The 24,020-nt window shown below is 56.3% G+C and overlaps 3 protein-coding genes across 3 annotated transcripts; 1 reads left to right on the top strand and 2 right to left on the bottom strand.

Annotated features, from left to right (window-relative positions):
* Positions 1-1,682: 1,682 nt before the first annotated feature.
* Positions 1,683-17,996, bottom strand: EMWEY_00021430 (sushi domain-containing protein / SCR repeat-containing protein, putative; the record flags this gene model as incomplete). Its single annotated transcript, XM_013480522.1, has 14 exons — positions 1,683-4,133; positions 4,408-4,866; positions 5,210-5,398; positions 5,675-5,928; positions 6,490-9,399; positions 9,868-12,311; positions 12,613-13,150; positions 13,851-14,692; positions 14,883-15,048; positions 15,155-16,043; positions 16,216-16,279; positions 16,433-16,495; positions 16,971-17,147; positions 17,848-17,996. The coding sequence occupies 14 exons, from the start codon at positions 17,994-17,996 to the stop codon at positions 1,683-1,685; spliced, it is 11,595 nt and encodes a 3,864-aa protein (XP_013335976.1).
* A 1,258-nt stretch (positions 17,997-19,254) lies between these two features.
* Positions 19,255-21,230, top strand: EMWEY_00021420 (hypothetical protein, conserved; the record flags this gene model as incomplete). Its single annotated transcript, XM_013480521.1, has 3 exons — positions 19,255-19,893; positions 20,140-20,532; positions 20,748-21,230. The coding sequence occupies 3 exons, from the start codon at positions 19,255-19,257 to the stop codon at positions 21,228-21,230; spliced, it is 1,515 nt and encodes a 504-aa protein (XP_013335975.1).
* A 560-nt stretch (positions 21,231-21,790) lies between these two features.
* Positions 21,791-23,539, bottom strand: EMWEY_00021410 (hypothetical protein, conserved; the record flags this gene model as incomplete). The annotated part of the gene is made up of 3 exons (XM_013480520.1): positions 21,791-22,108; positions 22,256-23,061; positions 23,371-23,539. 3 exons carry the CDS (start codon positions 23,537-23,539, stop codon positions 21,791-21,793), a joined length of 1,293 nt encoding a protein of 430 aa, XP_013335974.1.
* Positions 23,540-24,020: the final 481 nt, after the last annotated feature.

Here is a 24,020-nt window from a genome sequence, read left to right as displayed (position 1 = left end):
TGAGGCAGCAACAGCCTCTGCTGCAAACCTTTCACTGAAGAAACACAGGAGCTTCAAGAAAAAATCCTAATCGCCGCGCTCCCTGCTTCCACGAGAAAACCTTAAATCCCAAACTCTTTTTATACACTAAATCATCTTCAACAGTGGCAAACTTTGGGGCCATACATCTTGATATGTGCTTCGAAACCGTAGACTGCAGCCACGAAATCCTAGAGCGGCCAGTCCGGTGTGACCGTTACTGGTGGTCATGGAGTCTCTCGTTCATATCTTTGTGTTCGTTCGTCTGTATTTGTTTATAAACCCCTTTTTCCATGGCACCTTCGGTCACTGTTTGTCTCTCTCCCCATCTCCCCGTCTCTCTGGTTGTCTATCATTTTTTGTCTGTCTGTACTGGTCTCTGTGTGCTAGTCTCTCGCGCTCTCTTTTGTCTCCATCTGTGTAACTGGCTGTTCGTTTGCATTTGCTTCCCTCTCGGCTTGTTTGTCTCGCCCTCTCTTTGGTTTTTGTGTTTGTTTACCTTTCTTTGTCCCTCTCTGCTTCGTTTGTTTTCATCTGCTTCTCTCTAACTTTCTTTGGCTCTGCTTACTTCTTTTTCTTTGTCATTGGGCTTTCCCTTCGTCTCTTTGTTTTCACCTTTTGTCTGTATCCATTCGTCCACGTTTACCTGCTTGCTTTTGTCTGTATGTACACCTTCCCATGCTTCTCACTCAGCTCCTCTGTTCTTTTTGCTCTGTTTTGCTGTTTGTCGGTCTGATTGTCCCTTTATCCTCTGTCTCTCCCATTGGCTACTCGCCATTGACTTCCCTGCATTGTTTGGGTGGCTTTTGGGGCTGTGCTGCTGTTGTTGTAAGAGCTGCTGCTGGTGCGGGGGGTGCAGCACCCTGCAGACATGCTGCACGCTGCCGGCCTGCAACACTCTGTAGTAAGTGGAGCAGCTGTAGTAAGTGGAGCAGCAACAGCAGCTGTTATCTGTCAGCAGCGGCAGCGGCTGCTGCTGGGGCGCCTTAGGCGCTTCTCTTGGCTTAAAGCCCAGCTATTGGAAACAGCCCAGAAACTTCTTCCTCCAGCACCATATTCACCCGAACCGATGCAGCAACAGCACCACTAATGTGAACAGCAACCGCAACTCATTTGTACAAACACAGCACTATGGGTTCGGCCCACTTCTAAAGTTCGGCGGTCCCGGGCTTGAAAGATATGCTAACTAGTATCTACCCGTCAGGCAAGTGAACTAGTTACCCAGCTAGCTAGCCAACTAGCTTGCGGCTAGCCCAGCCGTCCCGGGGTGTAGACCTCAACAGGCAGCTAGCGCTGGCCGCCTGCACCTGCAGCTCGCTGAGCAGTTGCGCTGGCGGTAGCCATCTGCCGCAGAGTCCTGAGCTAGCTGGCCTTGCAGGCGGCTGGCTGGCTAGAAGCTAGCGAACGCTGTGGGTGTTTGGGAGGGTAGGGAAATCTAAGCCATTCACGTCCGTAATTGGTTGGCTAGCTAACCAACTGTTGGCAAGTCTGGACTGCGCAGCGCACTGGCTGGCTAGGAGCGCCGGGCAGCAGGAATAGCTAGCTAGCTAGCCAGCTTCATCTGCAGTTTGGGGGCGACTCGCTTTGAAGCCTATTGACGCTGGGCTTCTGCAGCTCCGTTCGCTGCAGCCCAGCTAGCGCTACCCGACTCACGTTTCGCTGAGTCACCGGTGGGGGCCTTCACCTGGGAACTGAGAAGTGTGAGTGTGTCTGCCTCTGTTGAAGCTCTGAGCAGCAGATAGCTGCCGGACGGTTCCCGCCTTGTGCCTGCAGCGGGGAGCCGCAGAACTTGCAGCAGCAGTGGCTGCTGCTGCTGCTGCTACTTCTCGCCGCTGGCAAGCTGGCATGAGCATGCAGCTGGCTGAGTCTTCTGGGTAGAGTTCATCTTCTTCCGAAATCAGAGATGTGCCTCCAGACAAAGTGCCGCTCTCTCCCACCACTGCCGGACCAACTTCATCGTATGAATTCCCTGTGCGGGAAATTGCAGGCTGCCGCTGCCTTTGCTGCTGCCGCTGTTGGTGCTGCTGTTGTGCGCTTTCCCGTGTCGAATGGGATACTCTAAGGCAGCGTCCCTCTTGAGGCCCCCATCCGGCTGCTGCTGTTGCAGCTGCCACTTCAGCTGCAACGATTTGCTGCTGCGGAGCAGCACCAGCAGCAATATAGCCCCCCACGCCCGCTGCAGCCGCCTGAGGACCCCCTTCTGGTGATGATGCGGATGCTGTGCGTTGGTGCCTATGCTGCCGCTGTTGTTGCTGCAGTAGCAACAGCTGCTGCTGCTGCTGCTTGTTTGAGTAGGACATTTGTTGGTATTCACCTTCTGCAGCAGCAGCTCCAGCACCAGCAGTACTGTTGCTGTCTCCATCGAGGGTCACCAGGCCTCGGTCTCCTGTGAGACCCGTGTAATACACGGGAGCAAAAAAGGCGAGGGAGTTATCGTCGGCAGACCCTGCTGTTGCTGCTGCTGCTACTGCTTCGGAGGGAAAGACGGGAGGCGCTGCAGCTGACATGTGGACGGGCCGAGGCGGCTGCTGCTGCTGCGCTGCTTCTAGCAAGTATGGCATCGAGGTCCCCGCGTAGGCAGCTGTGGCATACAGTGCAGGAGGAGCGGTGGCTGTGTTGCTGTGATGTAGCAGTTGCTGCGGCGGGAGGGGTTTCCTGTAGGGATCCGCTGTAGCAGCAGCTGCGGCTGCTGCAGCGCTGCTGCCTGCAAGCGACTGGCCGTCTGGTTCTGCGCCTGAGAGGAAATCCCTGCCAATGTCGCTAGTTGTGGGCCCTGCTGCGTCTCCCTCTTGCTGCTGCTGAAGCTTTGCAGCCTTTTGCTGGCGGCGTCTTGCCCGCACCCACCAGAGGGCAAGGAGAGCCACCACAAAGACGAAGAGCAGCAGCAAACAGCTGAAAACCAGGAGTGTGTCGCTCACGGGCTTGGGCGGCTTCGGGGGCTCCTGCCGCAGCTCTCGCTGGCAATCGAGGGCGGCGCCTAGCAGTAAAGGCGGGACTTCAGCCAGACTTCGGATCACGCTTGCTCGTGATGCTCCTCCTCTTCCTGCTGATGCTCCTGCTGCTGCTGCCTTGAGTGCCCCTCCTGCTCCTGGTTCATCCCCGGGGTAGTCTCCATCGAGGAACACTTGATGGTCTCCTGCGGTTCCTGCGGCTCCTATTGCTGCTGCTGGAGGTGGTAGTGCTGCTTCTTCTTCTGTTTGCGAAGTGGATGTGATTGCTTCTGGCGCTGAGTCTAGACGTAGTTTGAGTTGCTGCACGAGGGCTTTTGCTGCTTCTCCTGAGGCGAACGCAGCCATCGGCAAGGGCTCCTTGGAGCCTAAGTCGAGCAGCTTGCCATCTTTGCATGCAGCGTAGATGAAGGGGTGCTGTTGTTGCTGCTGTTGCAGCTGCTGTTGTGGCTGGTGCTGTGTCTGCAATTGTTGGAGTTGCTTTTTTCTCTGAACTGCAGAGGAGATAAATCCACGAGCACATCCGACACGGAAGAGCTGCAGCGACACGCCAGCTTGCTGAAAGGTGGAGGCTAGGGCGTCTGCAACTTCTTGGCTGAGCGGCAGATTCTCTGGGGGTCCCCGGCTCTCCGTTGGCTGATGCGTGGTGGAGACACCATCGACCTTGAGGGAGGGAGGCAGCAGAGACAGCGCACCGCTGCAGGGGCTGGCCTCCAGCATTCTTGCGATGTCTTTCACGCACTGCAACTGTCTGCGGCTCCAGACACCATTGCTGCAGACCAAGGTTTCCGTCTTCGCTGCAGCAGCAGCAGCAGTTGCGCCGGCAGCCGTAGCAGCAACCGTTGCTGCTGGCACAAACCCCGAAGCGCAGTACACCACTCGCCTATCACCGTGCCCTTCCCCAACCCCGCTCGCTATAAAGGCCGGGCCCAATACCGACGGGTCAGCAGCTTCGTAGGGGCCACATGGCTTCCTGCACAACAGTATATCCATCACCCCAGCTTGCCCCCCTCCCCGTGCATCAGCGCCTCCTGCTTCTGCTGCTCCTCCTGAGGCTTCTGCGATGCCAGATGCAGCTGATGACAGAGGCGACCACCGACCCTGCTGACAAATCAGCTCTTGAGGGCTCCAGCCCGCAACCGCAGAATACCCTCTCCCGCATTCCACCTACAACAGCAGGAGCATCAGACGCAACGGCACAAGCATTAGTAGCAAGGGCAGCAGTAGCACGAGCAGCAATACGAGCAGTTAAGACCTCTCTGTTCTGTTCACAGTAAAGAAGAGTTTTGACAATGCTGCAGCACCAGCCGCAACGGCAGCAGCAGCGGCACCCGCACCACAGCCACCACCAGAAACAGCAGAAGGTGTAGGCGGAGGGGTAGCAGCAGCAAAGAGAGAACAGCAGCAGGAGAAAAAGAGGCGCCGGAGGTGACAGCCTCACTGTAATGACGGATCCGTGCTCGTTGGTGGCTGCAGTGGAGTGGAGTCGGTAGGCCTCGAAGACAGACACATTTTCAGGAGCGCTGAGTCCCTCGTTGGTACTGCAGGAGACATCACGCGCTTCTATACGGCCCAGACCCCAGGTCCCCTTTTCAGGCCGCAGCAAGTCGTGCTGCTGCTGCCGCCTACTGCTGCTGCCGCTGCTGCCAGGTGAAGCATAGGCAACTGGCTTTATGGAGACAGTTGACGGAGGGACAAACACGGGAGATAAAGAAAAGGAAGCTGCAGGAAGGAGCAGCGGGATAGGATGCAGTAGCAGAGGCTCCAATACTTTCTGCTGATGCTGTTGTGGCAGACCCGCACTCTCTGCTGCACCAGCACCCGCTTGCTGCCGCTGCAGCTCACGAGACAGCACAGCGGCCAGGCCGGAGGTATCATCCTTCCGGAGTCTGTCCACAGCCTGAGAAGCAGTAGCAGCATCATCATGAACAACAGCAACAACAACAGCAGCAAAAACAACAACAGCGTCGCCGGCTTGCGGATATTGCGTTGTTAAGTGCATGCAGGCACAGGAGCCCTTTTATCCTTCTTCGCACTCTCTGCCTTGGTTTGTCTGCCACTTCATTTGCTTGTTCCCATCGGCTGGTTTACGGCTTATGGTGTAGAATTGAGGGCTTAGAGTCTAGGGTTTAGGGTTTAGGGTTTGCCTGGAGGAAGTGGGGTTTGTTACTGAGGGGCCCGGCGTCGACCAAAGCGTGCAGGTCTCCAGACTTCCAGGTTCTGATCAGCAGCACATCCCCCACTGGCAACCCCAAAGCAGCGGCAAATGCATCGCGCAGCACATGGCGCAGCAACTCCTCCCCTTCATCATTCCTGCTACTGCTGCTGCTGCTGCTGCTGGCTAGGGCTTCGTAGTTTAGGCCTTCTATCCTAGCATCCACTGCAAAGACGGAGCGGTTGAGGCCTCGAGAGCAGGTTCGGTCTAATGGCATCTGCCGACAGGAAACATACAAACAGACCGACCAAACATACAAGAACAAAAACAAAGAGTGAAAGACAGGCAAACAGACATAGACAGATAAAGACCAGGCTACAGATGCAGAGAGGACAAAACAGTGAGATGCCGACCGCGGCAAAGATAACACCAGCAGAAGCAACTGCAGCCCCAACTGAAGCAGCAACTGTTGCAGAAACTGCAGCATCAATTGCAGCAGGAGCTGTAGCGGCAAATACATTTCGCGTTGGATACAGCAACAGCAGCAACCGACTCGGATGACCTTGCAATCTGCCTCTATGAAGGCGAGAGAACGATATAATTCAAAGGGTCCCGAGGCCCCCTCTAGTTCCTCCCAAAGCGATTGGACGAAGAACAACAGCTGTGGGGTTACGGCTTCCGGCGCCTGCTTCTGTAGCAGCACGAGCTGCTGTCGCTGCTGCTGCTGCTGCTGCTGGTCTATGTAAAGCAAGTCCCGCAGCAACTCCAGCTGCGGGCCGACGCAGCAGCCGTTCTGTTTCTGCAGCTCTGAGCAGTAGCCACAGGCACAGTCCAGCAGTAGATGGAAAGGACTACTAAAGGAAGAGAGACGCGGAGATACGAAGAAAGAAAGAAGAGAAAGAAAGACAGAAACAAACAAAGAAAGAAAGAAGGAAACAAGTGAGGAAAGAAAGAAAGAAAAAAAGAAAGAAAGAAAAGAGCGAAGAGACCGAGGAGCAGAGCAGTACCGAATGTTCCAATTAAATAATAGAGAAGCAACGAAAGAAACAAGCAAATAAAAGCAAAGGGAAGCACAGGTTCGGTGCCAAAACGAAAAGGGAAGAAACAAAGAATGGAAAACAAAGGAAACCCATAATGGGCACTGTGCCATCGCTGGAAGAGTGTCCTTATGCAGACAAACCTGCAGCAAGAATACCAGCTGCACCTGCAGCAGCAAACGCACTAGCCGCTGTACCAGCAGGGGGAGCAGCAGCAGCAAACCCACGAGCCATAGTTCCAGCAGCAGCAGTGTGAGGAGCCAGAGCATGAGAGGGAAAAACAGCAAAAGCGAAAGCAACAGCAGCAGCAGCAAGAGCAATGCGAGCTGACTGTGTATTGCGTCTCTGCATTCATGTTGGCTGCAGTGGAAGTGGAGGCTGAAGGGAAAGCACGGCCCTTCTTCAAGTCCTGGCAGCTGCTGCTGCAGCAGCTCGAGGATGGGCAGCAGCAGCGGTTGCCGCTGAGCCAAGCAGTCTCCTTTGTCGAAGCCACAGGCTGCAGTGTTGCAGATGTTGTCGCACTCGCCGTCCCCCACAAATGCAATCGGGCAGCGGCAGAAAGGCAAGTCTGCTGCTGCTACTGGTTCATAATCGCGCAAACGACCTGCTGCTGCTGCTGCCGCTGCTGCTGCTGTCGCTTCCTGTGGCACCAGCAGCGCCCCGCACGTCTTGTCCTCTGCACTGCGCAAACAAAAGTTCCTCCCAATGCTCTCCATTGCCGTGCCCAGAGCCCAGTCGTGTGGATGCACCTGCTGCTGTAGCAGGTGCTGCTGCCACTGCTGCTGCTGCTGGGTATCGGGCTGTGGATGTGGGCGCAGCAGTTCCTTGCCGACGAGTCTGTACACCTCTAAAAGGCAAGGTGCTTCGGAGGCGCTGCTACAAAATTCTGCTGCTGCTGCTTGCTGGGGTAAAGCAGAAAATGGGTCTGCTGCAGCAATAGCAAAAACTTGAATGGCGCAGCTACGCCCGTCAGCTTCACTGCATAGCAGCGACAGCACTGCAGGCAGCCGCCGCAGATCTGTCAGCAGACCTCGCACCCCTACACCCACCGAACTGTCGTCTAAGCCCTTCGCTGCTGTTCCTGCTGCAGAGGGCCGCTGCTGCGGCTGCTGCGGCTGCTGCGGCTGCGTGCCCGGAAGAGCAACATCGATGTATTCTCTAAGCTGCAACAGCACTGAGATGTACCGAATGTTGCTGCTGAAACAGGCGCTGCCGCTGCTGCCTGGACATACCTGTTGCTGTAGCTGCTGCTGTAGCTGCTGCTTCGGTGTCCGATGCAGCCGCTGCAGAAGCGCAAAGGCTTCTCCGGCAAGGCTGAAGCAATGCTGCGAACCTTGCACAGAGCAGAGGACCTCCAGAAGCTCCGTAAAGAGCTGCAGCAAATGCTGATCAGCGGCAGCCACCGCACTCGGGCCGTCACTCGCTGCAGTCGCAGTCGCAGCCGCAGTTTTGCGGCTGCATTCTGTAGCCTCCTGCAACTCCTTCCTGAAGTTGCTGCTGCATGTCCCCTTGCAAAACGAAGCGACTTTAAAGGCGGATTGCCCGAAGGCTAAAGCACCACACTCCCCAACAAGAAGCCGCGACACCCCCGCAATGAGTTCACGCATGCACGGGCTCAAACGCTGATGCTGCTGCTGCTGAGCAGTTGTGCCTTCCGGTTGGAGAAGACGCAGCAACGGCGGCCCGAAGCGGAGAAGGCCCTCCTCGCGCCACTGCAGGGGAGGGTTCTGCCCGTGAGCTGATGCTGGTGCTGCTGCTCCCGACAGCAGCAAATCCTCGTCTCCCAAAAGTTCTGCTGCTGCCGTAGCGGCGCTGATGGCCCGGGGAGCTGCTGCTGCTGTCATGCTGCTGCTGCTGCTGCTTGCTGCCGAAGCCGTGAGGTCTGCCTGTACGCATGCTACAGCAAAGGCAGATATGTTTGACGCATCTTCAGCTGCAGCAGCTAGTGCTGTAGTTGCTGCAGCTGCCCCGGTCGTCCATGTACCGTTGTTGCAAGTGACACTTAAAGACAGTGAATGACTGCTGCTGCATGTGATATTGATTGTTGAACCGTGTCGCGTCATTTCCACAGGGAACTCCACCTGCTGCTGCTGTTGCTGCTGCTGCTGCTTTAGCGACGTGGAGTACAGCTTTGGCTGCAGAACGAATTGCTTTAGAGGCACAGGGCTGCAACTGCTGCATGGCTCACAGAATGGCCCCCCACAGTCAACTCCCTCTTCGTGTTTTTCCTGCTTGCCATTATAACAGCTGCCGCAGCTGCTGCTACAAGCCTCCCCGCACTGAACCCCCCACTCCCTCCACCTGGCCTCGGGCAGGCCACCTGGGCCTGCTGGGCACGGCCGCACGCAGATATCGTCTTTCAGGTGGCCCTTCCACTCCCCGTCCACGCACTGGAGCTGCTGCAACTGCTGTTGCAGCAGCTCCTGGTGCCGCTGCTGCGGCGGCGGCGAAGACGGCAACGGCAACGTGGGCTGAAATGGAGGGGAGCACTTAATCGTTAGCCTCTCGTTTTCGTTCCACACAGAGGCTAACAAGCCCCCGGGTCTTCGCGTCTTCCTCGGGCTGACAACCAAAAAATGTGACATCAGAGGAGGCAGGCTGCAGGTGGCGCTGCAGCGCAGCAGCACACCATTGCTGCTGCCAGCGACTGTGGTGGCTGCTGCCTTCTTCTCAGCATCGTGTTGCTGCTGCTGCTGTCTGTGATTGTACGGCATCGACTCCCACCGTCCATCTACGCAGGTTATGGCATGCGGTTGTCGCGTTTTTGCAGCAGCTGCTGCTGGTCGCCTGCGTTGTTGCAACTCCTCACTGCATGTAATATCCACGGTGTCTCCGTGTTGGAATAGCTGCCGTTGCTGTTGCTGTTGCTGGACAAGAGCGTAGTGTCTGCCCAGCTCTTCTAATGGGTTAGTGCAGCCCGCAGCGCATGAAATCGACCGCAGCCCCCACATGCCCCCTCGACAGCGCAGAATTTCTTCTGCGGGTCCTCCGAGGAGGACGCTATTGGGTGCACAAGTAACGCTGACTGCTGCTGCTGCTGCTACTTCTGCTCCTCCTCCTGCTGCTTCCGCGGAGACTGCTGCAACAGGTGTCACTGTGTAGGCTCGTGGGTTGAGCAGCAGCGGAGGACACAAAGGACTACAAACAAACGCTGCTGCGCCCCCCATAGACCTGTCGCGGACCCACTGGCCGTCATCGCAGGTAAAGTCCATAGAAAAGACCCCGTTAGGGCCCCCGTAGCCTGCGGCGCAGCAGCCACAGCAGCAACAGCTAGAGCAGGGCAAGGTGTGACTGCAGCAGCAACCTCACCCAGAGCAACAACAACATCACAGCAGTCAGTGTCTCCGCAGCAGCAACAGGAACAGAGCCTTCTGCAGCCGCGACAGCGACCGCCGCACTAGCCCACGGAATCAGCAGCAGCAGACCCAACACAACCAGGCACAGCAGCCATTACTCTACCAGCACCAAACAAAACAGCAACGACAGAAGCAACAGGCATTTTGGCAGCAACAGCATAGCCACAATAGCAGCACCAATAAGAGCGACCCCGGAAAAATTAGAGGGTAAAGTAATAACACTCATCGTCCGCGTAGAAGCTCCACAAACCAAAGCAGCATAAGCAACAGCAGAAAGAGCAACAGTGCCTGTTGTAACAGAAACAGCAACAGCAAGAACGATGGCAGCAGCAGCAGGAGAAACCGCAGCGGACCCTGTTTGCACTGTGCTGTCCATACGCTACCGTGGTGCATTCCCTCTCCTTGGAGCTCCGCTCCCTCTGGGGTTAACGGCGGCTGCCGGCAGCTGCGTTTGCAGCTGAGGGTAACAGGCGGCTCCCAGCCAGCTTCGGTGCAGCGCAGCAACTGCAGCAGCGGCTGCTGCTCCTGCTCGTGCTGCTCGCGGGACGAAGTCTGTGGCTCGGCGCACTCGACGAGTCGTTCTTCTCCCTCTGCTGCTGCTGCGTCTGCTGCAGCTTCTTCTTGCTCTTCTTCCTCGTCTGCATGAATGCTTGGCGGCAGCCGCACTAAATAGGCGGGTCCCAACGAAGGCCCCAGAGGAGGACACATCGTTGCACAGTGGAGTGTCAGGGGTTCCCAGCGTCCGCCAATACACCTCAGCGTTTGTTGGTGTTGCCCGCCGTTGCTGCCTGCCGTTGTTGCTGTTGTCGCTGCTGCAGTGTCCGCACACCGGACGACTACAGCAGCCCCCGAAATGCCTTCGGCTGCTTCGTGCGTCTCCTCAACATCGTACGCGTCAGCCAGGCGGGGGTAAGGGCTGCAGCGGGGAACGCAAGGGGAAAGGGCGCCCGTCCACTTGCCTCTGACACACTGTAGGTCTCCAGCATTACTGCTGCTGCCTGTTTCGAGCATGATATCAAGAGGGAGTGAGAGGCCTGCGCTGCAGTGAACAGCAGCACGGGTACCTTCAGGCACTTGACGGCCTTGAATCTCCCCAGCTGCCGTGCTGCCCGCGAGTTGCAGCTCGTAGGCTGTTTCATTGGCTGCTGCTGCTTGAGCCTCGGGACCGTCCGGCTCTGCTGCTGCAGCTGCTGCTGCTGCTGCTTCTGCGCCGACCTTGAGCAGGCAGTGAGTGGCAGCGGCCTCGAAGAGCACAGTTTGGGGGCCCAGAGGCCCCCAAGGGTTGTAGGATAGGTCTGTGAAGGCCCCCAGGTCGGCTGTGAGTTCATAAATTTGGCCCGCATCCAGAGGGACGTCGACATCGAGCTCTGCCACCCCCAGTTCCTCTTCGTCTGGTTTGAGGTTACCTGCAAGGTGGTTGCTACTGCTGCTGCTGTCTGTGGAGGCCGGGGAGGTCCTGCTTGAAATACCTCCAGCAGCTCCTGGTGTTTGGGGCTGCATGCGTCGCACCCTGAGAGATCCGCCGCGCAAGCCGGCCTCTTGGTCTGCAGGCCACTCGGCGACAGGCGTCCTTTGCCCCCTCGGGGTGAGGCGGAGGGAAGCCCAGTGACCGTAGGTGACTGGTTTGTTGAATATGAGGACAAGAGGCTCCGATGGCAGCCCCGACGCGCTGTCGAGCTGCAGCAGGTGGGGGCCCTGAGCCACGCTGTCTGCAGAGTCGCTCTTTTGCGGTGCAGGTGCCTCAGAGTAGGGCGGGCCGACGGCAACGAGGGAAGGAGGCAGGTGGTCAGGGGTTTGCCTGCAGAGGAAGACAGCAAATGGTTGCTCCTCTCTCTTCTTCCCAGTCCACTTGTGCCAGAGGCCCGAGGGAGGCAGCGGGGGTCCATCCCCCCTGGACCTGCGGGGCGGGCCCTGCAGCAGTGCGATGTCTGCAAACCCCAAGAAGGCACTCTCGTCGAGGTCGGTGTCTACTACCCAGTTGCCAGGCTCCTGAGCTGTCTCCTGGCGATAGTAAATGAAGAAGACGTTCCCCTCTCCCCCGCGCCAAGCAGCATGTCCGTTGACAGGGTCGATTGGGGTGTAGAGACCGTTACAGTTGCCATTTTCCGTGCCAAACCCAGTCACATACAGCAGAGGACAGCCCCCATCTTTAGCGATTCGAAAAGAAAGTGGCCCCACTCCTTCGCAGGGGTTCCCTGTGAGGTCGATGACAAAACCGAACTCCAGACTGACGGTGTAGTTCCCTTGAGGCAGCGATGTCAGCTCTTCATCTGGCGTCACCATCAGCATCTGCCCTTGTCTCTCCAGCAGCCATTTGCTCGTTCCCGTACTCTCTTCCTGCCTCTCCGCTGCCCCTCCTACTCCTGCAGCTCCAGCTGCTGCACCTGCAAGGTGGGGCTGCTGCAGCGGGCGCCTATGGGCCCGAGGGAAGAGCGGGGGGGTGTAACGCAGGACGCTGAGGTCCGTAGCGCCTTCTGGAAGCGTAATAACCCACTTTATGCTGGGTTCGAGGCACTGGACGACGATGGAAGAGCCGGGCCTCCCGAAAAGAATGTCTTCGTTGAAGTGCAGCTGTAGGTGCTTTACCGGTGGTATCGAGGTGGAGTTGGGAGCGGGATCAGCGGCAAGCAGAGAAGGAGGCAGCGCGTCTGTCACACACTCGCCTTTGGCGCAGAGAGCGTGAATGGGGCAGTCGCTGTGGACGACACATTCTACAGAATTTAACAACCCCAGCTCCACGCCGAAGTCCTCAGGGGCGTCGCAGTTGTCCCCGCTGCACCCGCACAGCCGGTGCGTCCTGCAACAGCACAAGAACAGCAGCAGCAGCAGCACAGCACAATGGAAACACACACCCTGAACAGACACTTCCTAGCGCAAAGACAAACGTGCAGTGACACTCCCAAATATTTACAGTCCAACCACCAGCAAGTGCACCAGCAGCTATAGTAGCACACGGATCCCGGAACAGCAGCTGAGGGCCACAGCACCAGGACCCGTTTGACTATTTAAAAAAGCGGGGGTACTTGTGCATATTGCTTTTGTTGGAGGGGTAGGGGGGTGGGGGTGGTGTTGGCGGGGGAGATGGTTGTGTTGAGTACCCTAAGAAATGGTTGACGCCAAGGTGTACATCACACTTTCCATCTCCGTCGACATCTGCCACGCAGGGCATGGCGGACTCAGGGAGGAAGTTGGGGTCGAGTGCTGCTTCGGGACCGCATCTGAGATGTGCTGCGATGGGAATGACTTTGAGGGCCTCTGTGACGCCGCGGGCTGCAACATTTTCTAAAGTACATTCTTGGTTGCGGATGCATGCAAAGGCGTTGAGGCTGGCCGCAGCTGCAGTGACTAGGAAGCCAGCGCAGTGGTCTTTGATGCAGTAGGCGAGCTGTCTGTCTGCACAGTGAGCATTGGTTATGCACTCCTGCACTGAGACGCGGCCCACAGGCACAGGGAAATCCCTCATGTGGTTGCAAGGCCTCCCGTCGCCGTTCAGATCCAGCCCCGGGCAACCGCACAGCCGCACCCCCTCCACGGTGTTCGCGCGGCTTAGGCGCCGCCCCACTCCGAAGCGCAACTCGCAGGAACCAGACACCGTAGAGGAGCACACCCACTTGTTTACGTTGTTGAATATAGAACCTTGCAAACACAAACCCCACACACAACAGCCGCACACAAGGTGTTCTACAGCGCCTACTGCCACGTAAGCCTCCGATGTCACGCTCTGCCAATTCATACGTGCAGATTACAGGACAATATTTACAATAGTAGAGGCGTATGCATATATACATAGACATGTGCGTGTACAACTTGTGCAGGGTCGTACGTATATTCGTCCACATGTACATATCACACTTCCCATAATATAACATATTCGCATTTCTGAACGTGGACACCTACACGCTGGTTCGAAGAGACATGGCAGAGCCCACTACAACGGGACGAATCGGAGAGGGGCACGCAGATGGAGGCACAGGCAGAGCAGCAATACGAGCAGCGGAGGACAGAAACAAAAACAACGGAAACAACAGGGGCAACCGCAATACCAACAGCGGAAGCAACGGCAACAGGAACAGTAGAAGCATCAGCAACAGTAGAATAAAATGTGAAGGCAAAACAAGCTGCACCAGCGGCAGTACCAAGCGCAGCAGCATCAACAGCAGGAACAGCAACAGCAACGGCACAATTTTTAAGTCGAACGGAGAGTGCCATGATAGTGTGGACGTGCACACAGACAAAGCGACGGATGTCCCTCGCTGTGTCTACTGTGTGCGTTGTATCCATGCATGCATTAGTACTATTGAATGTATCTTTGGGTTGGTCTTCCTTGGTTTCTCACTGTCCGGTTTGAGGTTGACTGCAGTTCCGCACTCTTCTTGGGGGCCGATGGCGATAACTGTGAAGTTCTGTTTGTTGCCAACTGTAGGAATGTCGCCCTTCTCTGCATCGCAGTGGTATCCCTCCACGCACCGCAAGAGGCGCTGCCCCTTCAGGTCAGGCACAAACCCGTGGCAGCGGCCTCCTGCGCACTGCCCCAAGCCCCTCAGGCAGTCGCTGTGCTGCCGACACTCCCCTCCGTCCCCGCCGTCCTCTTCTCCCTCTGCCTTTGGCAAATTGGCTGCGCGCTCTTCTATAAACTGGAGACGCCGCTGCTCCACATTAGAGACAAAGTCTCCCTCCGCCTCCTCCTGCTGCGCTTGCCTCTGCGCAGGCTGTTGCGGAGCCTTGTCATCTTTCTTCGCCACCTGCTGCTCTTCCTGCTGCTTGCCTTGCAGCTGCTTCGGCTGCTCCTCCGGCTGCCGCTCTGGGTGCAGCTCCGGCTCCTGGTCGTGCTGAAGATGCAGCTGCTGCTGAGCTGCCTCAGGCTGTCGAGTCTCTGAAACTGTCTGTTGCCGCTGCAGCTCAGGTTCAGCGCGCAGCTGCAGCAAACCGACTGGCGTAGACCCCAGGCACTGAAGGGGAGTAGAGCCTCTTCGGCACCCGCATAGCGTCACAATCACCTCAGGGACCTCCCCAAAACTCCTTACACCTTTTGTTGCAACAGCTGGTGCTGATGCTGTTGTTTGTCGGGTGGCCTGTGTGTCTTCTGCTGCTTTTGCCTTTGCTGCTGGTGCAACATTGACGAATTTGGGGAGCAGCAACACCCTCATCTCCTCAGGGCGAACGCGAACGACGCAGCGACTGCCTCCGCCGACAGACGTGCAAGGTAAACGCAAAGGAGTTAAGGTCTGCGAGTCAGAGGCACCCAACCTGCCATATCTGACCTCCGCCGCAGCATTCGCAGCAGCAGCAGCAAAGCTAGCACCAGCAACAACGGCAGCAGCAGCAGCAGCAGCAACAGCACCAGCTTCAGCTGCAGTAACCCCAGCACCACAAGCCAACACCAGGAGCAGAGGCAACAGCACCAGGGGCAACAACACCTGCATCATCGCCAGCAGCAGCAGCTCCAGCAGCAGTAACGCCATCAGTAGCAGTAACAGGGTAAGAAGCTTGCCTTGGCAGCCTCAACGCAACTCGCGTGAAGCCCGTCGAATGCCCTGACAAAATGCAACGTTGAGTTGAGACCGACCCCCTTGATAGTCGGCAGCTCACAGGGGAGACCCGCAGTGCAGATAAAGCGGGGTAGCAGCAGCTGCTGTCTACCCCTATAGGCAGGAACAGCCTGCAGAGGCTCCGTGTCGTCGATAGTGTCTGATTGGCCTGCTCCTGTAACTCGGTTTGGCTCGACGTCTTCTGATGCTGCTGCCCCATTTTTGGCAATAGCTTTCGCCGTGCCTGCGGGTTCAACATCAGCAGCTGCTGCAGATGCTTCTTTTGCTGCAGCATGAGTGAATTCAGCAGCAGCAGGAGAACCAGCACGAGCATCAAGGGGAGCCACAGAAACAGCAACAGGAGCCTCAAAACCCGTGATCTTGAGCGTCCCAATGGGCACTGAAAAGTCGATGACGGAGCTGCAGGGCCTTCCCTTTGAGCGCAAGTCGGTGCTGCTGCAGCCGCACAAAGCGTATAGACCAACGGGTAGGTCAGGGGGCACAAGCCCCAGGCTGGCAGTGCAGCTGGACTGCGAGGTTATTCCTGGGGTGTAGGTACACCTAACGGCCTTCCCCAAAGAGAGAGTTTCCCCATTTTCCTCTGCTGCTTGATTACTGTGCTGTTCCTGGTGAGCGGCTGGCATCAGTTCGCAGGCCTGGGAATCCCCGCAGGTTGTGTGCTGTTGTGGGGGAAGGGCCCTTAGCTGGCCACAGTCCCAGGGAGCCCCGCGAATAACCTGCAACAGGAAGAGGCCCATGTTGCCTTTGCCTCCCTCTCCATAGAAGTGGCCGTTTATGGACCCCAAGTTACAGACGGTCTCGACCCCACATTCAAATACGGTTCGCCTGGGGCCTGCGAAGCCCCAGCAGCGCCCATCAATGCACCGCCGCCCTCGGCCCCAGCACTGAGCATCCGAAAGACACGCATTTAAGCTCAGCAGTCGTTTAGAAGTGCCTACGTAATAACCAGAAGACTGCAGAGAACCACGTGGGTCGGGGCCCTGCAAGGCAAAAACCGGGGAGGAGGTTGAAACGGAAGGGGGTGAGGAGGCGTAAGACTGAGTCGGGGCCAAAGGCGAGCTACTTGCGCTAGATACTGGTATATTTAAACACAAAATACAGACAGCAGAGGACAGCAGTACACACAAAAGCACACATCTGTCCCGCTGGGACCCCATGGGGAGACACCAGATCGGGGCCCTCTTCATGGTGATAGCCACATAGCCGTATAGTTTGCCTGCACAGCGACATCCACAGTTACACCAACAAAGCAGACGGTTGCCAGATCATCTGTATCCCTGCAAGTGTGGAGGAATTCTCTTCTCTGGGGAAGACCGGTCGAGGGCTACTACGAGTAGAAACCGGCGCAATACCCACGATCCCTGCTGACCGTGCAGTCGTTAGTTTTGTAGTTTCTTCCCCCTCTTCCAAAGGCCAGTGCCCCTCTGCAGCCCTGTACACATACCGCAGGAAGGCCAGCGGTGCGAGCAGGGCAGTCGGCTAAAGGCAGTAGCGAGAGGAACCCAACTATGCGTGGCATCCACACAGGGGCCAATAAGATGGGAGTCCTAAGGGTTAAAAATATGTTAGCTAGAGGCTACAACAAACTAGATTGTACTTTCTCGTGGATTTCGTGAAACAGTCACCACCGTGCGGGCTGTCGCAGTGGTCCTTGGTGGTGAGTGACTCTCCCGCGCCGAGACGGTGACTAGGGCCGAAGGTGGAACCAGTACGAAGCTTCTAGATCGGAACAGGATTGTTTTAGCATAAAAACTGAAGGATTTCTTTATTGCGGCCTGGTTTGTTGGGGAAGGGAGGGATGTATGCGGCTAGACACCTGAAATAGTTGGGCCTGATTGATGCAATTGCGCCAGGGGCTGCGGAATACCACCTGAAATGGCTTATCCTCTTGAAATTGTACCACAAACCAAAAAAAATCAAAGACAGGAAAAGTTTCGTCCGGAACGGAGACAAAACAAATGCGTTCTGCGCCGCCTCCCCCCCATGTAGAACCCAGCCACACACCGGCGTGGGGTAACAGACAGGCAGGCGGCAGGATGGTCTGTGCTGATTGCTCCCCAGCATAATTACCAGGATTTGCCTCCCTGCAGTCAAACGCAAACAAAGCCAACAGTAAGTAACAACCTCCGAGACAAGCCCTAAGCGACGAAAGCTCAGAACCGTTCGTTTCTAGGTGTCACCCGCTCTGTACGAGTTCGTTTTTCGGCTTCGTGAGGCCTTACGGAGAAATTGTCGCCTTTTTATGTTGTCAATGATATTGTTATTAAATTTCAAAAGGAAGACAGGTGAAATTTACTCTGCTCTATCAGTTCCCCCTCGAACGGTTATTCAACCATTGTAATATGTACTGCAACCGTTAGAAATGCATATTGTGGCCGAATGCACTGAAGCGGGATAAATGTGTCTGCTTTCTTTCCCGTATACAAACATTGTCGGGTTCCAAAAGGTGTTTGGTTTCGGTGTCTCTGAATCGGAAGCCCGCGGATTCACCTGAAAGTGGACCCGACGAGAATTTGTTGGAAGGCGAGGGGCACTTTTCCTGAGAGTAAGGACGAACCTTTCGTTTATACCTTTAAATTTCAGGTGGTCACACCGGCGTATTCTTCTGTCGCTGAAGAGGTTGGAAGCCGCGCAGCAAAGGCTTCACGCTTGCTCCCTCGCCGGCGTGCTCTTCACGAGACGTGCACGTTGTTTTCACGAACCATGGGCTTCCAAAGCTGCTCTGCAGCAAGAAAGCACAGGCGAGACAGGAGGCTGTCAGCCGTAGGTAAGCGCATGGCCTACGCCCCAGCAACAGCGAAGGTCGCCACGTCGAATTGGCGGGTTTGGGTGCCGTTTCTCAGGCGGTTCCTCTCTGTGAAGGGCCGCAACAGCCGATTGAGAGCCACTTTGGAAATTCCATGTGTCCCCCAGTGGCGCACGAGGCCGAGCATCCCGGGAGCATGAGGCACTGAAAAGAACCAGCAAGCGACCAAAAGTGTCGGCAAATGCACACATAGGAGTCAGGAAACGTAGAAATGAGCTGCAGATGTACCTATTGGGCTGCAGTATTTCGCAAGCTAACCGAAGCAAGCAACTGGACCAGTGGGAGACCAGTGGACAATGTACAGGAAGCTGCTGATGCTCAAATCATTTTTTTGCTGCCTCAGCTGCAGCAATGTGGAGATTGAAAATGGGAATGTCGCCACATCTCAGAAGCGGTGTCACCATTGACGAGGGAACTCAATGGTACTGCTATGAGAGAGGCTCTTTCCTGGCTCAGTCATTTGCAGGAAGAGGTGTACCAGCTGAAGCGCGTGCATCACGCGAAGCAGGAACAGCACAACAGTAATAGTGTCAACAGCAACAGCTGCTGCGTCGACAACAGGCGGTTATGCGGTGGTTGCAGGTGAACTATCCTCACGGGAATCTGACCTCCAACCAGAGCCGATCAGTTGCAGAGACCCAAGTGGGCGGAAAAAAAGGAATATTTATATGAGATTGCTCCTTCAGGTGTGCGAAAAAATGCGGGACATGGTTTTTACTCGTGTATGTGTGTGACCTCCAGCGAGCATGCCGCTGAGGAGCATCGGCATATGAAACAGGCAGATAGGAGAAACGTATAGCCACTCGGCTAATTAAATATTCTAATCTGAATTTTAAGCATACTTTCTTCAGAAACTGGAACGGCTGCTGCGGCTGCAGGGGCGGTACTAGCTTGAGCTGAAAGGACTCTGACGAAGAGGCACAGGCCAATGGCAAACATCCTTCCTAGGGGCCCGCTCTCTCCAGCTAGAAGACTGTTACTCTCTCCCTAAAATTAGGGTTTTAGCTTTAGGTGTAACTAGAAGTCACTCCACGGTGAAATGCCTTGACCGCCGCGATTCATCTAACCCGCAACGGCGGCAGGCCGTGGGGTGCGAGCACCGCTCGCAGAGCACCAAATCCAAAAGACCCATTTAGCCTCCCTTGCCTCCAAATAATGACAAGCTTAAGCACATGGTAAACAATTCTAATGTTAAGTTTGGGGGCGGGGAATAACGAGGGCCATTTGTTGGGCCAGAAGCCCCGGCTGTGAGAAGTCGTCGAGGTGACCTCCTACTCCTCGGCGTCGACACTGTGGAGGTTTGTGCTTCTTCAGGCTCTCATGCAACAGTATTCTGACGTGATTTTAAGCATTGTACTACTCGTGTTGTTGGTGCGTTTTCGAGAATGTCGGACCCGGTGATCTCCAGGGCGGTGCTGAACCGACTGCAGTCCCCTAGCGAACTCGCGTTCGCTCAGCGCATTTTGCAGCGTGTTGCCTCAGCTGCTGAGCTCCCCGAAGTCGCAGCAGCTATGGCGCGAGACACCAATCACAATCCTGCCAGCGCCTCCCACTCCCCGGCCCGCGATGCGTTCCTGGAGGCCGCTGCGCTGTCAAGCCCTGGGGCCCGCTATGCACGGGCAAGCGAGGCATTGGTGCGTTCCTTGCCGGTTCATCTCAACGAAGAAGCTGCGGCAGCAGCGCGCTCGCTAAGGGATCTGCGCTGTGAGTTCAAGCGCTTCAGCACTCTCTACTCTGACGGTCACTTGCTCCCCTTGTCAGTGTTCGTCGCTGCACTGCAGCTGCAGCCCTCCGAAGAACTCCAGCGCCGCCATTTCTCCTTTAGCGCCGAGTTAAAACTCCTAAGAAACGAAATGCTCAAAGAATACCTCCGCATCAAACGAGCGATCGTCCTGCAGCCGCGCTTCGCAGCAACAGGCCCCATTAGAGGGCCGTCTAGTTACACCAACGAGAACAACAGAAGCGCAAACTCCAATAGAGTAACAGCCCTTTCCAGATTCTCCTGGGAAGCCAAGTTGTGTCAGGTGCTTGCGCACCTTTCAGAATGAATGCTAAACCAGTTACCTCCCTTTCTATTACACAGAGCAGCAGCCGGGAAGCAGCGATGCTACTCGAAACTAACCCCAAAGCAAGCACATCTCAAAATAATGCTACTTCTACAGCAGCACGCACCGCCCTTGAATTCGATGCATTTTCTTCTGCTGCAGCTGCAACTACAGCTGCTGCCACTGTTCTTGCCAAAGATGCACTTGTTGGGGGTTTGTGAGCAGCGGAGCTGCTTAGTTGCTCGTTGGGAGGCGTTTGAGCGTCGGTGGTTGCAAGAGAGGGAGAGTCATGCGGTGGTGGCGCTTCAGCCGCTAGTGTCTGCTATCGCTGCAGCGGAGGCAGTGCTGAAGAGCAGCAAGCAGCAGCTTGTGCTCCCGGAACCTTCGGCTTCCAAGCAACGCGTGTGCACCTACAGAGCCCTGCGGGCCTTCTGCAGCAGCATCACCGCGTTAGCCCGTGACCTGCTTCCTGTCGACTCTAGCTGCCTTTTCCTCGAGGCGAGCACTCTTGTGTTGGCTGCTGCCATTGCAGAAGCAGCAGCTCGAGCTGCAGCGGAGAGGGCCATGGAGAGGCGCAGTCCCCATATGGCTAACAGCGGGCCCCATGCTCACAGACATGTGCGTGCCACAGCCGAAACAAGAGTCCCACGAAAACCCAGTGCCGCCTTTTGTTGCACCAGCCAGCGCCGCTGCCTCTACCCCTCTCTTACACTATTGTGACCAGTGAATTTCTCCTCAGCCAACTTATTTGCCTCAGCGGCTCCTGTCCCTCTGTCCATCTGCCTAACTGTATGCCAATTTGTACAAAAAGCCCTGTGTTTCCCTGTTGGCAGCCTTCCTCGATGTGTGCATTTGAGACTTTCGGTGCCCCTGTGCAACAGGCCGAAGCACAGGAGGCGCTTGGCGAAAGTAGGCAGGCTACTGCCAACAACGGACGCGCAGGGGTAGTAGAGGACGTTTTTGCTGATCTCCACCTGGCTGGTCTCACTGCAGAAGCCCGGGTGGATGAGGAGGATGTCGTCGTGTACTCTGTGAAGCGGCAGCAACTGAGTGCTTCGCGCTCCTTGCTGTCGCGCTTTTTCGAGCTGTTGCGGCAGGTGTGGGAGGCTCGCCTCTGCCTCACCCACATGGGTCCCCTGTTAACCGTCAGCCGTCCCTCCCTCGTTGACGCCCTCTGGAACTTTGACGGGGCACATTCTGGTTTCCTGAGGCCCCTGCCCCTCTCCCTACAACCCCTTGAATCACAGGATAACTCCTCTCCACTCTCCTATCCCCCAGTGGATGGTGGACTCGTACAGCCAGTGTTGGGGCAATGAAAACAAAAACAACCCCCTACCCCCCCTTCCCTCTCCCCCCGCTTGCTTGCCCACCCGCTCCTCCCACTGTTCCTCCCCGGTTATTTCTTCTCTCCCCTTTAAACTATCAATTATCCGTAGTTAAAACTGTTTGAGACACAACACCTCAACGCGACTGAAGAAATCCAGGCCCCCTATCGCGTATTTTGAGGCGTCATGCCGAACACAAATACTGTGCAGTGCTGAATGTGTACAGCAGCATCAACCAGGGGTCAGCCCCAACCGAGAGTACCTTAGTCACAGCTTTCTGCCGGGGTTGCATCGCCTGGCCCTAGCAGCAGTCCAGTTCAGGGTCCTCTTGAAGCGAGCACTCTAGATTGTGACGGGTTAAAAAGGCACCGCCGCTCGTAACAGATGCAACGCTGTCTCGCCGAGCGCAGTGCTGGCTGCTCTCGGGCGGGATGGTCAGTACGCCTCTGAGAGCACCGGATTTCGAGGGAAGAGGCACGGGAACAGGAGCATGCGTACACATGTGTGGTGTGCTGTACTATATCTACGTCCCCTCGAAGAAGCGGAGGCGTTTACATCCGCCACTGCCATAAGCAACCCAGTAAGGCTAGGCACCAGCCCGGCCCCGATCTTGGCGCAAACTCCTGTAGCTTCGCATGCAGCTCTTCTGCCTCAAGCGTTATTTCATCCTCTCTCACGTCTCCGAGGCCGGCGGCGTCTAACAGCGACCGCCAGTCCACTGGCTCCCCCAAATCGGTGCTGCAGTCAAGAGCAGACGCTCCGAAGGCAGCGGGAAGCCCCACCTCACGTCTGCGCATGCGCTCCTCCTCGGTGGCCTTCCGTTGCTTTTTTATTGCCTCCTGCGTGCTGAGGCACTCTGGCAGACCCTCCTACGCACATGCAAACACATATCCCTGCGTGGATGGCGGGATGCATGCACGGCACCCCCAACAAACCAACTCACAGCCGTTCGCAGGCACCCGGCTGTTCATTTCGCCATATATCCGTCTTGGTGCCCTTCGGTCAACTACACTCACCTTGAAACGGTCAATCCTGACACGATCTGCTGCTGAAAACGCCGGCACTGAAGAGTACCTGCCAATGGCTCGTCTAGGGACCTCTACTCTCCGTGCCTCTTGAGAAGCTGCTCGAGTAGCGTGAGCCCCACCAACATCTTTCCGATGGGCAGTTGGTGCTGAGGAGCTCTTGGGGGATCTAGAAAAGGCAGAAAAGCCTGTATCACGTTCAGAAGCAGCTGAGTGGCCCTCCGCAAAGCAACGGCTTGAAGTTACAGTTTCCGCCACTGTTGCAGCTGCTGCGGATCGCTCCTTCTGCTTTGCTTTCCCCTTATCCTTTTTCGATTGCTGTGATGCGCCGCCCTGTGTGTTAGGTTGAGGTGTGATCGTGCTGACAAGACTCTCGCCAACTTTTTCTCTGGCTTCCTCTACAGCTTCCTCCTCTCTGTTGTTCCCGCTGCTTCTGCCACTGCTGCTGGGCATGGATGACGTTTTGTAGCATATAAGTGTCCTGCGTACATCTCTGCTTGGGGATGCTGCTTGTTGCTTAAGAGCTTCTGCACGGACTTTCTGCACAGAGGCGCGGGGAGGCGACCCCGCCTGGCTCCTGGCAGCGTCTGAAGGGGGAGCCTTGAGAGCAAACGCGTAGGAAGAGTAGTCATTGTTGAGTTCGTCAGAGGGGTGAGGAGGGTCGAGAGACTCTAACGCGTCTTCGAATGCCTCCGATGAACCCCGGCGGCTAGCCAAGAAGCTGCTGGCGCGGTGCATGAGGGCAGTGCGGCAGGAACTAGCGTCGCTCCTACTGCACGTCTCCTCATCCGACAGACCTGAGGGTCAACTAAAACATCGAATGCACTTCTATGGCTTCTCACGCTTTAGCATTACCAAAGCAGCAGCCCTGCCCACCAACCAGTCTCGATGAACAGGCAGGACGCCGCGGCTCGCCTACCGTACACAGGTAATGCCTGATAGACTGACTGCTTCAAATGACTCAGCTTGAGAGCACTACTTACCAAGGTGGAGCCTATGCTGCGGTGTATACGGTGGGGCAGTGGGAAAAATACGGAAACGAACAGTAAGAGCAGGGGAACTGTGCATGGGGCACCTGCAACCAGCGAGCAGTATATGATGCTTACCCAGACGCGTTGAAGTCGAAGACGTCAAGGAAGTCTGCAAAGGTACCCCATGGACGGTCTTGCTGCTCGGGCTGCCACCGATGCTCGTAGTGGAGAAGGTGCGCGGCCCCAAGGATGAGTCCCGCGGGCGCCGAGGCAGGTAGACGGCTGAGGCGGAGTGTTGTAGCATCGCCTTGAAAAAAAGAAATGTGAAGAAGACAAGGAGGCTTCCGCCTCAACAGGGTGCTTGCTGTAACACCTCTTGTAGAGATTGGCGAGGCGGGGGTCAGTGACTGTTGAGGTCCGCTGCGGCTCGGGCGTGTGGACTCTAATGGCAGTGCTATCCTCAGCAAAAGACAAAAACATGCCACACTTTCTGCGTAACGTGGCGTTTCTTTCGAATATAAGGCTCAGAAGCAGGCAGCAGGCTCCAATCCAGAGCTGGCCGCCTGCTAGCCCAGTGGGTTGTAGCACGCTGCACAAACCACTTTCGAGCGCAGAAGATAAAACGTGAGAACAGGCAAACTACAGCTTTGTCGACACGCATGAAGCAAACGAATCCAATGGAAATCTCTAGCAGAGGACAGAAAGGCACAAAGTGGAAGCCGACCGCGCGGCCGACTGTTCGAGTAGCCCACTGCAGGCTACAGGCGAGTCGCCACCGAGGTCAA

This window comes from Eimeria maxima, genomic scaffold (genome assembly GCF_000499605.1).
Source record: "Eimeria maxima Weybridge genomic scaffold, Emw_scaff202, whole genome shotgun sequence".
Taxonomy (NCBI): domain Eukaryota; phylum Apicomplexa; class Conoidasida; order Eucoccidiorida; family Eimeriidae; genus Eimeria; species Eimeria maxima.
The sequence above is the reverse complement of the archived record's forward strand: the minus strand, read 5'-3'. Positions and strand labels throughout refer to the sequence as shown.